The following is a 15,754-nucleotide window of genomic DNA, read 5'->3' on the forward strand; positions in this document are numbered from 1 at the left end:
AACCTTGTTTCCCTAACTGGTAAAATAAAGACAATAGTTTTCATTGAAAATTTACCTGAAAAATGAAATTTCTCTTCAGAAAAACGGGCTAGCTGTGCACATATTCGGCTTTTCTCTTGTAACAAAGTTTCTTTTAAGGCACTTTCTCTATGTCCTCTAGAATTAAGAGCTTCGATGAGCTGGTCTAGCTGTTCACAGGAACTGTAGAAACACCACCGGTTTGGCTTATGCACTGGTTTTGGCAGTTGCATAGAATCATCACATGGATCTTGGTCAATGTTGGAGGTAGATTCAGACATAGACTCTCCAGTTTTAGTGGATACCTGAGCATTTTGAGACTGTACATTATTCTGAAATGATGAAGGTCTAGGCAACAGCATGTCTTCAGTGAGACCAGAATAATCCTCTTCAATAAACAACCCCGGGATAGAAGGGAAAATCCAGTATCGCCTGTACAGGCGGTCACGTCCCAAGGGAAAGATATTGGTGCATGCTATGGCACTTTGGATTTTTTCTAAGAGCTCTTTCTCTTTTCGTTGGTGTTCCTGTTTTAAAGCTTCTTCTTCATCAGCAGTAAGAGGCTCTTTTGTTAAACGGTTGATCTCTTCTTGCCTTGTAAATTCTTTAAATCCATTTTGTCCCCTTTTCCCTATAGTCAAAACAATATTTGATCATCATATTTTAAATTTTCATTAGAAAAATAAGATATAAGGCTATCCCAAGTTACCATGTATTACAGATTGAAATGTATGCCCCCAAATTCATAGGTTGAAATCCTAAACCACAATGTGACTGTATTTGGAGACAGGTCCTTTAAGGAGGTAATTACGGTTAAATGAGGTCATAAGGGTGAGAACTTTTAAGGACTAGTGACCCTATAAGGACTGTGTCCTTATAGGAAGAGGAAGAAAGACCAGAGCGTTCTCTCTCCCTCTCCCCACTGAGAGTAAAGAGGAAAGGTTGTGTAAGGACGTGGTGAGAAAGTGCTACCCTATAAGCTGAGGAGAGAAGCCTCACCAGAAATCAACCCCGATGGCTCCTTGACCTTGGAATTCGAGTCTCTCAAACTGTGAGAAAATAAATTTCTGTTGTTTAAGCCACCCAGTCTGTGGTATTCTGTTGTGGCAGCACTAACAGACTAATACACTATGTTAATAAGAAACAGGTACTTAAAATACAAAAGGACACACAAAAATCTGTGATTTCTATACTGGAGAGTGTGGCAGAGTCTGTTATTCTGAAATTTATATTCAGTCCTTCCTCTGAGGCAGGAGTCAGCAAACTACATTTTAAAAGGGCTAGTTAGTAAATATTTTAAGCTTTATGGGTCATATGGTTTTAGTCACAGCTACTAAAACTCTGCCATTGTAGCATGAAAATTGCCAAAGACAATATGTAAATGAATGAGCATAGCTGAGTTCAATAAAACTTTTATAATCACTGAAATCAGAATTTTATATAAATTTCACACGTTAAAAATATTCTTTCAATTTTTTTTCAACAATTTAAAATTATAGGAACCATTTTTAACTATGGGTTATATAAAAACAGAGGGCAGGGCAGATTTGGCTAATGGGCTGTAGTTTACTAACCACTGCCTTTAAGTAAGAGAACCCTTAGTTTTCTACTTTCCTCACCTGAGGATATTTTTCCATTGATTTTCAGATAGAGTGGGAGGGAGAAAGGGAGAAAAAGAGAGGTGGGGGGAGAAAGAGAGAGAGAGAAAGAGAGAGAGAGAGAAATACATCAATGTGAGAGTCACATCGACTGGCTGCCTATAACATGACCCTGACCAGGGCTGAGGATCAAATCGCAACTGAGGTACATGCCTTGACCGGAATTGAACCCACAACTCTTTGGTCCGAGGGCCGACGCTCTAACCACTGAGCCAAACCAGCTAGGGCTAGCTTTTATAGTTGGGCACCTGGTAATCCAAAAGAAGAACAACATTTCCCAGACTCTTTCCCCAGTACACATGGCTACATGAGAAACTTCTGGTGGAAGAGATGGGAAAAGAAGCATTACATGTAACTTCAGAGTCATGCTTTTCTTTTGTCCTTCCCTCTTCCAACTAGCTAAAATGGAGATATGATGATATATCATTTTGGAACACGAGATGAAAGCACCAAAAAGAGAGAAAAAGCCTGGATTTCTGGTGACCTGCCTGGTGTTTATGATGTGTTGAAGAATTAAATTTCTCTCTTATTTCAGTCAGTCAAATTGCTTAAATCGTTGAAGAGTGTTTTTTATTTCTACTTCTTTTTGTTTTTGGTTTGATTGAACACGTTTATATAAGATTGGAATTATCTGCTGCTTTAAAATGGGCAGAATTTGCCCTGGTCAGTTTGGCTCAGTAGTTAAAGAGTGTCGGCCCATGGACCCGAGGGTCTTGGATTTGATTCCGGTCAAGGGACATGTACCTGGGCTGCAGGTTTGACCCAGCCCTAGTTGGGATCATGTGGGAGGCAACCAACTGATGTGTCTCTCTCACATCGATGTTTCTCTTTCGCTCTCTCCCTCCCACTCCATATATCAATGGAAAAATGTCCTCAGGTGAGGACTAACAAAAAGAAGAGAGAAAAAAAAAGGCAGAATTTACCCATAAAGTTGTCCAGGACTGATGTTTTCTCTGTAGGAAGACATTTAATACTAATTCAAGATCTTTAATGGTTTAGAACCATTTGCATTTTAAACTTTTGCCATAAAACTGTACACATAAAAATTCCAAAAAAGGTTTGTCTAGTTTGTGTCTTTTTCAAAGAACAAACTTTTGGCTTTGTTGTTCTTCTCTATTACAGTTTTATTTTCTACTAATTTCTACCCGTATCTAGTCTGTTGTTTCCTTGTATTCTATTTTCTATTCCTAACTTCTTAAATAAATGCCTAGCTCAATTTGCCTTCTTGATTCCTAATATGTATTGAAGCTATAAATTTTCCTCAAAGTAGAGGGACTATATCAAACTAATGTTAACATGCATTATTGATTCATTTAAAATATTTTCTAGTTTCCATTATGGTTTCTCCTTTGACACATTACTTGGAAGCATGTTTTAAAACTCTAACCATATGAGGTTTATTTGTTTTGAATTTCTAAATCAATTGCATTGCAATCAAAGAATACAGTCTCCATGATACAGGAGATTTTCTGTCTATAATAACCACTTAGAAAATAACGTAGAAAAAAACAGCATCCAAATTACAGGCAAGAATAAACTTAAGGATTAAGTTATTAAATGAAGATGGTTAAGGATCCTCAGAAGTAATTTTTATCAACAGCTTTCAAAAACTGTATTTCAAGCCTTGGAAGGGTAGATCATTTGTTTAGAGCATCATCCTGGTATGCCAAGGTTGCAGGTTCGATACCCGATCAGGGCACATATAAGACTCAATCAATGAATGCATAAGTAAGTGGAACAAATCGATGTTTCTCTCTCTCTCTTCCTCTCTCTCTCTAAAACCAAACAATAAATAAAAATTAAACAAAAACAAAACAAGCCAAAAAAAAAAATCCTGTATTTCCTTTGACCCAGGAATTTGTGAAATTATTTTAAGGCAGTAGAAATTTCCATCCTCAGAAACGACAGCAATTATAAGCATTTAGTGATCTTTGTATCTCTGGTATCTAAGAGGCATTCAATGAATGTTGAATGGGTATGTTATAGAAAAATAATTTCTATTCGGCCTAATAAAATGTAATAAATACAAAAACTCAACAAAATTCACTGATTAACCAAAAGTAGAAGTCATGAGAAAATGATCTATTACAGAGAGACAGAGATATTGTCTCTTTTCCCTAAAGTATAAATGACATGTAAAGACTTAATCATAAATATACTAATGTAACTTCCTAACACCATTTTTGTTTTTGTTTTTTATTTTTATCCTCACGCGAGGACATTTTTCCATTTTTTGTTCAGATAAGAGTGGCGGCGGGGAGAGAAAAAGAGAGAGAGAGAAACATCAACGTGAAAGGGAAACATCGACGTGAAAGGAACACATCGAGTGGCTGCCACCCGCACAACCAACCAGGGCCGGGGACAAACTGCAACTGAGGTACGCGCCCTTAGCGGGAACTGAACCCGGGTCTCTCTGGACCGCAGGTCAATGCTCCAACTGCTGAGCCAAACCGGCCAGGGCTTCATAACACCATTTTATAACAAAAAGGTCACAGCTAGGAGCTGGGCACTTAAAAAATAAACATACCTTGGAATTACAAATGGAAGTAATCTAATACATATGTCAGAATAGCTGAATTAATAAAGTGCCTTATCAATTAAAAATAAGTAAGCACGTCCTTAAGAAATTTCTTTGTTACCCCTTCTGCTTCTTTTATGTGATCCTGGGTCATCTTCATCTTCAGTGACCGTATCTTGATCTAGTTCCTTTTGCTCTACTTCTTTGCTCTCAGTGCTAGTATCAAAATCTTCCCTTTCTTCTTCCCTTCAGGATAAAAACAAAGATTATATTCATTAACAAATATATAATTCTACTCATAAAATAGTTATTGCCTGCCTATAAAATGCCATGTGTTATGCTTAGCAAGCAGTAGACAAGATGACACAGAGTTTACAGACTTGCAAAGAAAACATAAGCCATTGTGAATTTAAAATATGTAATAAGTACTAAAAAAGGAGAAGTTCAAGATGCTATGGAAACATTTCAGGAGAACCAAATCTAGTCTCAGAGATCAAGAAAGGCTTCCTTGAAGAAGTGACATTTAAACTGAGTGAATAGAGAGACTAGAGAGCCCTGGCCGGTTTGGCTCAGCAGTTGGAGCGTCAGCCTATGGTCCAGAGAGACCCGGGTTCGGTTCCCGCTAACAGCACGTACCTCAGTTGCAGTTTGTCCCCGGCCCTGGATGGGTCGTGCGGGTGGCAACCACTTGATGTGTCCCTTTCACATCGATGTTTCTCTTTCTCTCTCTCCCTCCCACTCTATCTGAACAAAAAATGGAAGAATGTCCTCAGGTGGGGATTAAAAAAAAAAAGAGAGAGAAACTAGAGAGACTGAGGAGGAGCGAGGCAGCAGAAAAAAAAATCTCCCTTTCTAGTTGAGGTGATAGTATGTGCAAAGGCACTGAACTCAAGGGAACAGAAAATAATGCATCCTTTTGAGAATGTAAAATAAAAAGTAACCCAAGATATGCGTGAAAAAGAGGCAGAGTTAGATCATACTGGGCCTTGTAGGCATTATCCAAAAAGTAACGGTAAAAAAAAAAGAGAGGGAGAAAAAGCAATGGTAAAAAAGTAGAAGTTTAGTAAAGGAAAATGATATAATTAGAAAGCACTCAGGCTGCTAAGTGGAAAATTATCTGGCAGAGAAAGTAGATGAGGGGAAACCAGTAAAGTGGCCACTATAAGAGTCCAAGTAGCTGGGATGGTGGCTCAGAGTAGAAAGAAAATAAATAGACAAAGGGTGGAGGAGAAAGGTAGACAGATTTCAGATGTAAATATGCAGAATAAACACAATATGAATGCTTTATCATTATACCATCCAAATTAAAATTATATGAACCTTGAAATAAATTCCAACATTTATGTTCTATATATAAAGTGTGGTTTGCAAACTCAAATGTATTCAGAAGCCAGAGAGATGATAATGTAAATGAGTGAGGCTAGATGAGTTGTGGGGTCTATAACATGTTTCTTTTCTTTTTTTTTTAAACTGAGATAGCACAAGGAAAATAATTTGTAACTATGTAAGGTGATGAATATTAACTAAACTTATTGTGGTAATCATATCACAATATATGCATATATTAAGTCATTTTGTTGTATATCTTAAACTAATACAATGTTGTATGTCAATTATATTTCAATATAACTGGAAAAAGTTTCTAAAATGCAAAAAAATTGATATAATTCACATACCAAAAAAATCACCCTTTTAAAGTGCATGATTCAGTGGCTTTTAGTATATCCACAAGGATGTACAATCATTACCCCTATTTAATTCCACAACATTTTCATCATCCGAAAAGAATAATCACATAGCAATCCCTTTCCATTTTCCCCACTGTCTCTGGTAACCACTCATCTCCTTTCCTCTATGGATTTGCCTATTCTGGACTTTTCACATAAATGCAATCATATAATATACATGGCCTTTTAGGACTAGCTTCTTTCACCTGGCATAATGTTTTCAAAGTTACTCCAAATTGCAGCATGTAACAGAGGTCCATGCTTTTTTATTGCTGACTAACATTCTGCTGTATGGATATATCACAGAAGGGAGACAGCATTTTGTTAATCTATTCATCAACTGATAGACATTTGGAATGTTACCATTTATTGGCTATTAAGAATAATGATGCTATAAACTTTAATGTAAACATATTTGGGTAAAGGTATGTTCTTAATTCTCTTGGGTATATACCTACAAGTGGAATTTCTAGGTCATATAGTATCATATGGTTTAATTGTTTAAGGAACTGCCAGACTTATCAAAAGCAGTTGTACCATTTTACATCCCCATCATCAACATATAAGACTTCCAATTTTTTCCACTCTCTCATCAACACTTGTTATTTTCTCTCATTTGAATTACAGCCTTTATAGTGAGGGTCAAGTAATACAGTTGGCCCTCGTTTATCGCAGTTAATCAGTTCCAGACTCTACAGCGATAAGTAAATTTCCGGGAAGTAGGATTTTTTTTCCCTCACCCGGGCACATTTTTGCATTTATCTTCAGATAGAATGAGAGAGAGGAAGAGGGAGAGAAAGAGAGAGAAACATTGATGTGAAAGAGGCACATCGAATGGTTTCCACCCACATGAACCCAACCAGGGCTGGGGACAAACTGCAACCGAGGTACGTGCCCTTAGTGGACCTGGGAGTCTCTGGTCCACAGGCCAATGCTCTAATGGCTGAGCCAAGCTGGCCAGGGCAGGATTCTTTATTTATACAGTCGTTCCTCACCACTTTGCGCTTTGACTTTTGCAGCTTCACTCTATGGTGGTTTTTTCAAATATAGTCTAGTACTTGAAAAAACCATGAAAGAGTGAAGCCGCGAGTCGAAGTGCAAAATGGTGAGGGATGACTGTATCTCATTGTGGTTCTGATGCACATTTCCTTAATGACTAATGATGTTGAACATTTTTTCATGTGTGTCTTACGTATCTCTTTGAAAAAATGCCTATTAAAATTCTTTGCCCATTTTAAAAAAAATGTTTTTATTGATTTTTTTAGAGAGTGATAGAAACACTGATATGAGAGAGAAACATAGATTGGCTGCTTCCTGCATGTCCCCTACTGGGGATGGAGCCCACAGTACAGGCATGTGCCCTGACCAGGAATCAAACCAGGATATCTCAGTCCATGGGACGATGCTCAGTCTACTGAGCCACACCGGCCAGGATCCTTTACCCATTTTTAATCGAGTCGTCTTTTTATTGAATTGTATGGGTTCTTTATCTATTCTGGATATTAGACCATTATCAAATATATAATTTGCAAATATTTTTTCCCCATTCACTGGGTTGTCTTTTTACTTTTATTTTTTTCAAGCCTCACCCAAGGATATGTTTGTTAATGATTCTAGAGAGAGGCAGGGAGAGAAAAGAGAAACATCAATGGATGGCCTCCCACATGTGCCCAGACCAGGGATTGAAATCCTCAACATGGGTATGTGCCCTGACCAGGAATTGAACCCAAGACCCTTCTGTACATGGGAAGATGCTCTAACCAACCGAGCTACACCGGCCAGGGCTCCTTTTACTTTCTTGATAGTGTTCTTTAAAGTACAAAAGATTTTAATTTTGATGAAGTACAATGATCTATTCTTCTTTGGTTGCTTGTGCTTAAGATGTCATATCTATTAACTTTCTTAAGGCATCCAAATTCAATTTCTTAAAGTATTGTTGATGGCCATATAAAATATAACTGTTGCAAGTTTGTGACTTACGATCTTCACACTTAATAGGTATTCTTACATGGAATTATAATCAAAAGTCATTACACTAATTTTGCAATACTGAGGTATTTAAAACATTCCTTTGCAGATTTTGTAAAAAAAAAATTATTTCTGCTAAATTTGAATACAGTTTGGAATCTACAATATGGAAAAATTCCTTCTTGTCTTCATAGCCAATCTTCATCCCAAATATTTGGAAATGCAATAAAATACTTAGGCAGTCACTAAATTACTTAAGGTGTTTTCATCCTTTCTCTATACTTTCTACCAAAACCTCCAATCCCATTCCTATTCCTTAATAGGCTCAGAGGAGCTCTGTGAAGCACAGCGTACAACTGTGATGATGATGGTAGTGGAGTATGGGATATATTATTAATGCCAGAAACATATTACCAGTTAAAAATAGCCTATTTAAAGTTTTCTGGGAAATTATCATTAACAACATTAATTCTATGAGAAAATGAGGTTTGGATTCCCTGGAAGTACTTTTATTTTTATTTATTAAAAATATTTTTTTCGCCCTGGCCGGTTTGGCTCAGCAGTTAGAGCGTCGGCCTGCGGTCCTGAGAGACCCGGGTTCGGTTCCTGCTAAGGGCACGTACCTCGGTTGCAGTTTGTCCCCGGCCCTGGTCGGTTGTGCGGGTGGCAACCACTCGATGTGTCCCTTCACATCGATGTTTCTCTCTCTCTGTTCCTCTCTCTCCCTCCCACTCTACCTGAACAACAAAAAAAAAAAATGGAAAAAAAAAATATATATATATTTTTTTCCTTTGTATTGATTTTAGAGAGGGAGAGAGAGAGAGATAGAAACATCAATGAGAGAGAACACTGATTGGCTACCTCCTGCATGCCCCACACTGTGGATTTGGCCCACAACCCGGGCATGTGCCCTGACCGGGAATCAAACCAGTGATCTCTTGGTGCATGGGTCGGCACTCAACCCATGAGCCACACCGGCCAGGATGGAAGTACTTTAAAACACAGCACATGTATTCTTGAGGACTGTTTATGCTATGTAACTTTCACAGGCTCACTACAAAATTACTGTATGTATAGAACACTAGTTTTCTAAAAATTCTGAAAGCACTTTAGAGTTCAAGGCACTGACTTTAATTCTTTATGGAAAGCAAGATGAACAGTATAATTCAAACCATACCCAATTGATATATCTGCAGCTGAATTTCTTTGCTCATCTTCCTTCAGTTTTTCTTGTTTCTCTTTCATTTTTTGTTCTTGCTCCTTAAGTTTTTCTGCCTTCCTTTTGCGAATTCTGAAAATTAAAATAAAATATTATATTCTATTTGATGTTTTAACTTTTAGCATCTTGCCTTTAATCATCAAATTATGGAAAGTGCTCCAAATGTTATCACAAAGCCATAATGCAGCAATTCATTCATAACCTCTTAGTAAAGCCAGCAAACATCAGTGTGAGCCAGTGTTACATTACAGCCCAATGTGAAAAATAGTTACAGATGCAAAAAATTAAGCACCTATCATTGTCACAACTGACAACAATTGTCTCTCACCTAGCAGCTGCTTCTTCCCTCTCTTTTCGATGTTGTTCTGCTTTTAACTCACGGAACTCCTGCTTTGCCTGTCGTAATATATCAACATAATCTTCAATAAAATCCCTAGTAGAAACGAGGGTCAGTAGTTTCCCACAGAGAGCATGAAGTATCTTCATTTTTTCTCCTATAAAACAATGGTAAAGAACTTCTGTATTATCAATGACAAAAAAGGAATTATGTTTGAAAATTTTTTATTTGCGGCTCAATGTGAAAATGTTTACCAAGGAATAGTTTTGGAAAAGTCTCTTAAGATCATAAATGCCAATGGCATGTCTTCAGAAAAAAGCAACTTTGAGTCCAATGTAACAGTTAGTTATGTGATATACAAGGCATTTCAAATACAGTGATACCTCGGTTCTCGAACATAATTCGTTCCAGGAGGACGGTCGAGAACCGAATTGTTCGAGAACCGAAGCAATGAAACCAATAGGAAAGCGTGACTCCACAAAGCGTGACTCTCTCTCTGCACTCACACTGATGACGCAAGCAAGGCGCGCTGGGCCGAATGAACGCCATTCGGCTCATCTCGGAAGTTTGAGTTCCAAATATTTGTTCGGATTCCGAGACAAAAGTTTCTCGAATCTCTATTTGGTCGAAAACCGAGGCGTTCGAGAACCGAGATATCACTGTACCAGTGACTACCTTATATACTAGTGAATTAGACATGAAAACTTTTTTAATTACCAAGAATTATTTTTCAAGTTTTAATTTTTAGGTTCACATATAAAGTTCAAATAAAAACTAAATTATAACCACATAAATCTTCTTTAAAATGGCAATAGGCAGCCCGGCAGATGTGGCTAAGTGTTGGAGTGTTGACCCATGCACCAAGAGATTGCCAGTTTGATTTCTGGTCAGGGCACATGCCCAAGTTGTGGGCCAAATCCCCTGTGTGGGGCATGCAGGAGGCAGCCAATTGATGTTCTCTCATCGATGTTTCTATCTCTCTGTCCCTTTCTCTCTCTCTAGAGTCAATATTAAATAAATAAATAAATACATAAAATGGCAATAGGCAAATTGCTACTCTGAAAAGACTGCTGAAAAACACTAGCACCAATGATAAAAACTACATGAATGTTAGGAATTAAGATCCTTTACTTGTATTATATGTTTTGTTTTCTTTTTCTTCTTTATTTTAAATCCTTACCCGAGGATATTTTTACATTTATCTTCAGATAGAGTGAGAGGGAGAGAGGCAGGGAGAGAGAGTGAGAAACATTGATGAAAGAGAACATTGACTGGCCGCCTCCTGCATGCCCCCCAATGGGATCAGGCCCACAACCTGGGCATGTACCCTGACTGGGAATTGAACCGGTGACCTCTTGATGCATGGGTCGATGCTCAACCAGTGAGTCACACTGGCTGGGCTCTCCCTTATCCTTTTAAACGTATATTCAGTAGACAAACCAAAAAAAAAAAAAAAAAATTAAATAATAGAAAAGACAAATAATAAAGAAATAAATAATTAAAGCTAATATGAACAATAGTAATAGTTTCAATTTAGGTCACTATTGGTATTCCAATGCTTTTGGAAAAAAGAGATTGTATTTTCTCTTTCTCTTTTAAAACCGCTTATCATCCAAAATTTCTCATTAGCTACCTAGTCTTCTGGGTATAGGAGACATAAGAGGGTAGAAAGTGGAAAGGTTAGCCCTGGCCGGTCTGGTTCAGCAGTTAGAGCATCAGTCTGCAGACCACAGGGTCTTGGGTTTGATTCCCAGTCAAGGGCACGTACCTGGGTTCCAAGTTCGATCCCCAGCCCCAGTCGGGGTCATGTGGAAGGCAACCAATCGATGTGTCTCTCTCACATCATTGTTTCTCTCTCTCTCTCCCTTCTTCCCTTCCACTCTATCTAAAAAATTAATGAAAAACCATCCTCAGGTGAGCATTGACAAACAACAACAAAACTTAAACACAAAAAAGAAAGTATAAAGGTTATCCAAATTCCAATTTGCAAAGTTTACCTGGTGTCAAATCATATACTGAAGTGCTTGACAGTTTCTTCACTAAACTGGGATTACTTAAACGAAGCTCCATACAGGCATCATCTGTAGCATCAAATCCTCCTCGTTTTTGATATCTGTACTTTGCATTTGCTGATGTTACATCAGCACCTGAAGCTAAGATGTGCAGTCTGAGGATTTCAGAAAGAGTGCAGCTATCAAGATCCAAGCTTTTCAAACTGCAGCCTATGGTTAAAAATTAAAATAGTCATTTAGAATGTAAACCATAAATCCTCAGCAATGTAAAATGTTACCTTTATAAAATTAAAAATAAAAAGCCAAAAAAAAAAAAAAAGCCCACACATACCCTGGTGCAACTGCGGCCATGCAGCTGCCAAAGATGCAACTGCAGACAGTGCAGATTTTGTGGGGTCTGCATCTTCATCCAAAGCCTCTGTTAGATCTTTAAGGAAATAAATACTTTATTCTAGAGTGCAAATCAAAGCTTGAATATTTGGGAACAATGCCCTTTTACAATGATGAAAGAAACAGCAAACACCTTAATATTCACAAACCTCAAAAGAACCAACACTGAGTACAAGCATCATTTATATTCTGCCTGGTCTCCACCTAACACTATAAATCCTGCGACATGCACTACATATTAATATTTTTCTTACTTAACATAGAGAAGACAACTTCCAAGTTACCAACAAGTTGCACATATACCTTCCAAAAAATGGTAAAATACACTTTAAAATAACAAATCTCCTTACTCAATAAAACTTGAGAAAAGTCTACTTTGAAAATCAGAACCCACGTGAAGATATCCAATCTTTTATAAGTATCTTAAGATTGAATCATAACAAAGTATAGGTTGTAATGATCATAAAACTAACACAGAAAAGAGCTAGAAGAACTTAAAGACAGCACTGCTGTCACTCAACCATTGATTTACCCTACACATTTACATTTTGTTTTCATTTTGAAAACTCTCCCATCCAAAAAACAATAGGAAGATTTTCTAAGTAAATTGCTTTAGCTTGGAAAACAGTGCTTAGTTTACAAATAGGACTAAAGAGCAAATCAACAAGCACAAATGTATTTAAAGCATTAGCATATATAATTATTTCTAATTATAATACATAAAAAAATTAAAGTTGTCAACTATGAAAAACTTGAAGGTTACAAAACTTAAGCTTATGTCATAGTACAGTGGACACAGCTTCAGACTAAGAGTCAGATCATGTACACTCTAGTGTTAGCTCCGCCAGTCCCTAGTTCCACAGTATGTAGCCTTTAGATAAATCACTAAATTGGCTTCATTTTTCTTAAAGGCCTGAGTCTAGATCAGTAGTTTTTAAATTCTTCAAAAATTTCTTGGAAGCCCAATATAAAAGACATAAAAGATGCCCTTGTTAAAGTGGGGTTATGGAGATGACTATCCTGTCCACTCATCTTTCCAACTCTCCTGCAGTGGCAGCAAGGAGTCCCCATACAACTTGAAGGACTCTATGGATTAGAGTTTGGAAAATCACTGGGCTAAGCTAGTTCTGTGTTTCATTAACCTTCTACTATATGATTTCCTTCCCAAAGTTCACAAGCTCAAAAAATGAATCTTAGAGAACAGAACCATTGTCCTTTACTAAGGGAAAAAGGCAGCTCTAGTATCCTGTCTGATTACAATCCTTGATAATATCATGGCACTTAAAGCATAAACAATACTACACAGGAGAAATAATCTAAATTTTACATACATGCAGAAGTTATTCTTACCAGGCCATGAATCTAGACAAATGACAGACATGTTCTTCCTCACCAGGGAAATAATAGACCTAAAACTTTCTAAATTTTCACTTTACATATAGTCAAACTTAAAATTGATAGGCACTCTAAAATTAACAACAGCCCTAGTTGTAGAGCTGTAAAAGTGCTCCTCCTTTGCAGCAATCACATGTTCAACCTACTTTATCTATTATAAGCTCTAATTTCCTAGGACAGATTCTATAAAGGCCTTAGGAAATGGACAACCAACAAAATAACAGTCTACTTTTGTGTTCAATTAACATGTTAAAATATATATTACTTAACTAAATTTATCTACCAAATGATACTCTCCAGAAACTGTAAATATCACTCTAGGATTTGCTTTGAGATGGTCACTTGGATACATCATACTAAGAGAATATATAGTTGAACTATATGTGTTATGACTATCTAAATGATACTTTTATCATCATAGTAATCTAGAATTATGCATATAAAATTCCAACACTAAACAAATATCTCAGCAAATATATAAAACTATTCTATATAAGAAGGATGTTCTTATTCTTATACTTTGAAGGGCTTTTAAGTTTATGATATAAGACTAAAGTGAGAAATAGATATTTTTAATATATGATTTTAAAAACTGCTAGTAAAAATTCCCAAGATTTGATATAACAACAGGGAGACCAAAGGCCAAAGAAATTAGATCTTGAAGACATAATTTTATGGGTAATGCTAGAGAAACAAATACTCAAAATTTCAACTTCTTTGCCATTATAGATAGCATAGTCATTATGAGGCTCTAGACCCGACTGCCTAAGTTTGTATCCCATCACTTTCTTATTAGCTTTGTGTCTTTGGGCCAGTTAATTAAACTCCTGAAGTCTAAGTTTCTTTATATGTAAAAAGGCAGAAAATAGTCATATCTACACCTCACAATGGTGATATGAGGATTAAATGAAATAATACATGTATAGTGTCTTATTATCACTTATTAGCTAGCTATGTGATCTTCAGTAAATAACCTCACTGAACCTGTTTTTTCATCACTAAGATAAATTCATACTTATCTGTCCAATTTCCCCTTCTAGAAATAGCAGGAAAACACCTTACTATTAAGACCAGCTAAAGAGAAAGTAAGAGAATATTCAATCCCATCTGACCATTCAATTGCTTTAGAAAAACAGCCAACAAGCCTTTTTGTTACTGAGATGAGAGGACATATGAAAAATACCAGGGGGAACAATCTAGGGCCCTTATGGAAATTAAAATAATTAGGTAAAATGTGGTTAATAGGAAAGTGAGAGAAAGGTGAAAAATTCCTAAGTATTTTTTCCCCTCCCTCACATTTCAATAAATATTTTCAAAAGGAACATTACAACCTTTATTTAAAGGATAATACTTATTCAGAGACCTTACATTTATATGTATAGACAGTTCTATAAAGAATTAGAGCTATAGCCTTAGCTGGTTTGGCTCAGTGGTTAAAGAGTGTTGGCCTGCGGTCCAGACAGACCCAGGTTCAGTTCCTGCTAAGGGCATGTACCTCGGTTGCAGTTTGTCCCCGTCCCTGGTTGGGTCGTGCGGGTGGCAACCATTTGATGTGTCCCTTTCACGTTGATGTTTCTCTCTCTCTCCCTCCTGCTCTATCTGAACAAAAAATGAAAAAATGTCCTTGGGTGAGGATAAAAAAAAGAATTAGAGCTATAAAAATTACAGATCAAATAATGAATACAAAATATAATGATAATAGCACCGGCCAGCCAGTTTGATTCAATGGTTAGAGCGTCGGCCTGCGGACCAATGAGTCACAGGTTCGATTCCAGTCAAGGGCATGTACCTCTGTTGCGGTCTGTCCCCAACCCTGGTGGGGTCATGTGGTTGGCAACCAGTCGATGTGGCTCTATCACATCGATATTTCTCTCTGTCTCTCTCTCTCCTACCTTTCTACTCTATCTGATAATAAGTAGAAAAATATTCTCTGAAGAATTTAAAAATATATATGTATGTGTGTGTGTGTGTGCGTGCGTGCGTTTGTGTGTAATGATAATACAAATACCAACGGTCACATATATTTTTTCCTTACACTAGCTCATTTTCCAACACAATTTTGTCACCCATTTTTTTGTCACTGGGACTTTCAAAACTACAATGTTCATCTGTTTCAAGTCTTGAATTAAACATAGTTTTATGTCCAGAATTAAGGTCAGAACTTGGTCAATAACCCTGTGATGTTATTGGTGATTAAGACAACCTAATGTCTATAAGAATGAGTATGTGCTACATTGTCTGTCTTAGATAACCCATCTTTAGTGCTGGTACTTGTCATCTTAGGTAATCTCTAGATGTTTTAAGAATGATTTACCCTTCCGTCTTCCCTCTCGCAGAATTTCATTTAATTGACTAAGTTATCTGTGATGACAACAGAAACCACACTGCTAAAATGGCCTTGATAAGGGATCTATGGTGATTGGCACTCAAGTTAGAAAATATATTTTGCTTGAACTCAGGCTATAAAATCAAAAGGCAACCAACATTGGATGCATACTTATCATTATCCTGT

General features: G+C 36.9%; 1 protein-coding gene across 2 annotated transcripts in view; it reads right to left on the reverse strand.

The window, feature by feature from the left end:
* The window catches only part of BAZ1A (bromodomain adjacent to zinc finger domain 1A), a 94,358-nt gene that overhangs the window by 19,706 nt on the left and 58,898 nt on the right, over positions 1-15,754 (reverse strand). For both annotated transcript variants that reach the window (XM_036251770.1, XM_036251778.1), the window contains 6 exons: positions 11,789-11,884; positions 11,443-11,667; positions 9,437-9,602; positions 9,067-9,180; positions 4,316-4,440; positions 56-649 (listed from right to left, as the gene is read on the reverse strand). In XM_036251770.1, the coding sequence (XP_036107663.1) occupies positions 56-649; positions 4,316-4,440; positions 9,067-9,180; positions 9,437-9,602; positions 11,443-11,667; positions 11,789-11,884 (1,320 nt within the window). The remainder of the gene's footprint in view (positions 1-55; positions 650-4,315; positions 4,441-9,066; positions 9,181-9,436; positions 9,603-11,442; positions 11,668-11,788; positions 11,885-15,754) is intronic.

The sequence above is a fragment of the Molossus molossus genome, unplaced genomic scaffold, assembly GCF_014108415.1.
Source record: "Molossus molossus isolate mMolMol1 unplaced genomic scaffold, mMolMol1.p scaffold_m16_p_1, whole genome shotgun sequence".
Lineage (NCBI taxonomy): Eukaryota > Metazoa > Chordata > Mammalia > Chiroptera > Molossidae > Molossus > Molossus molossus.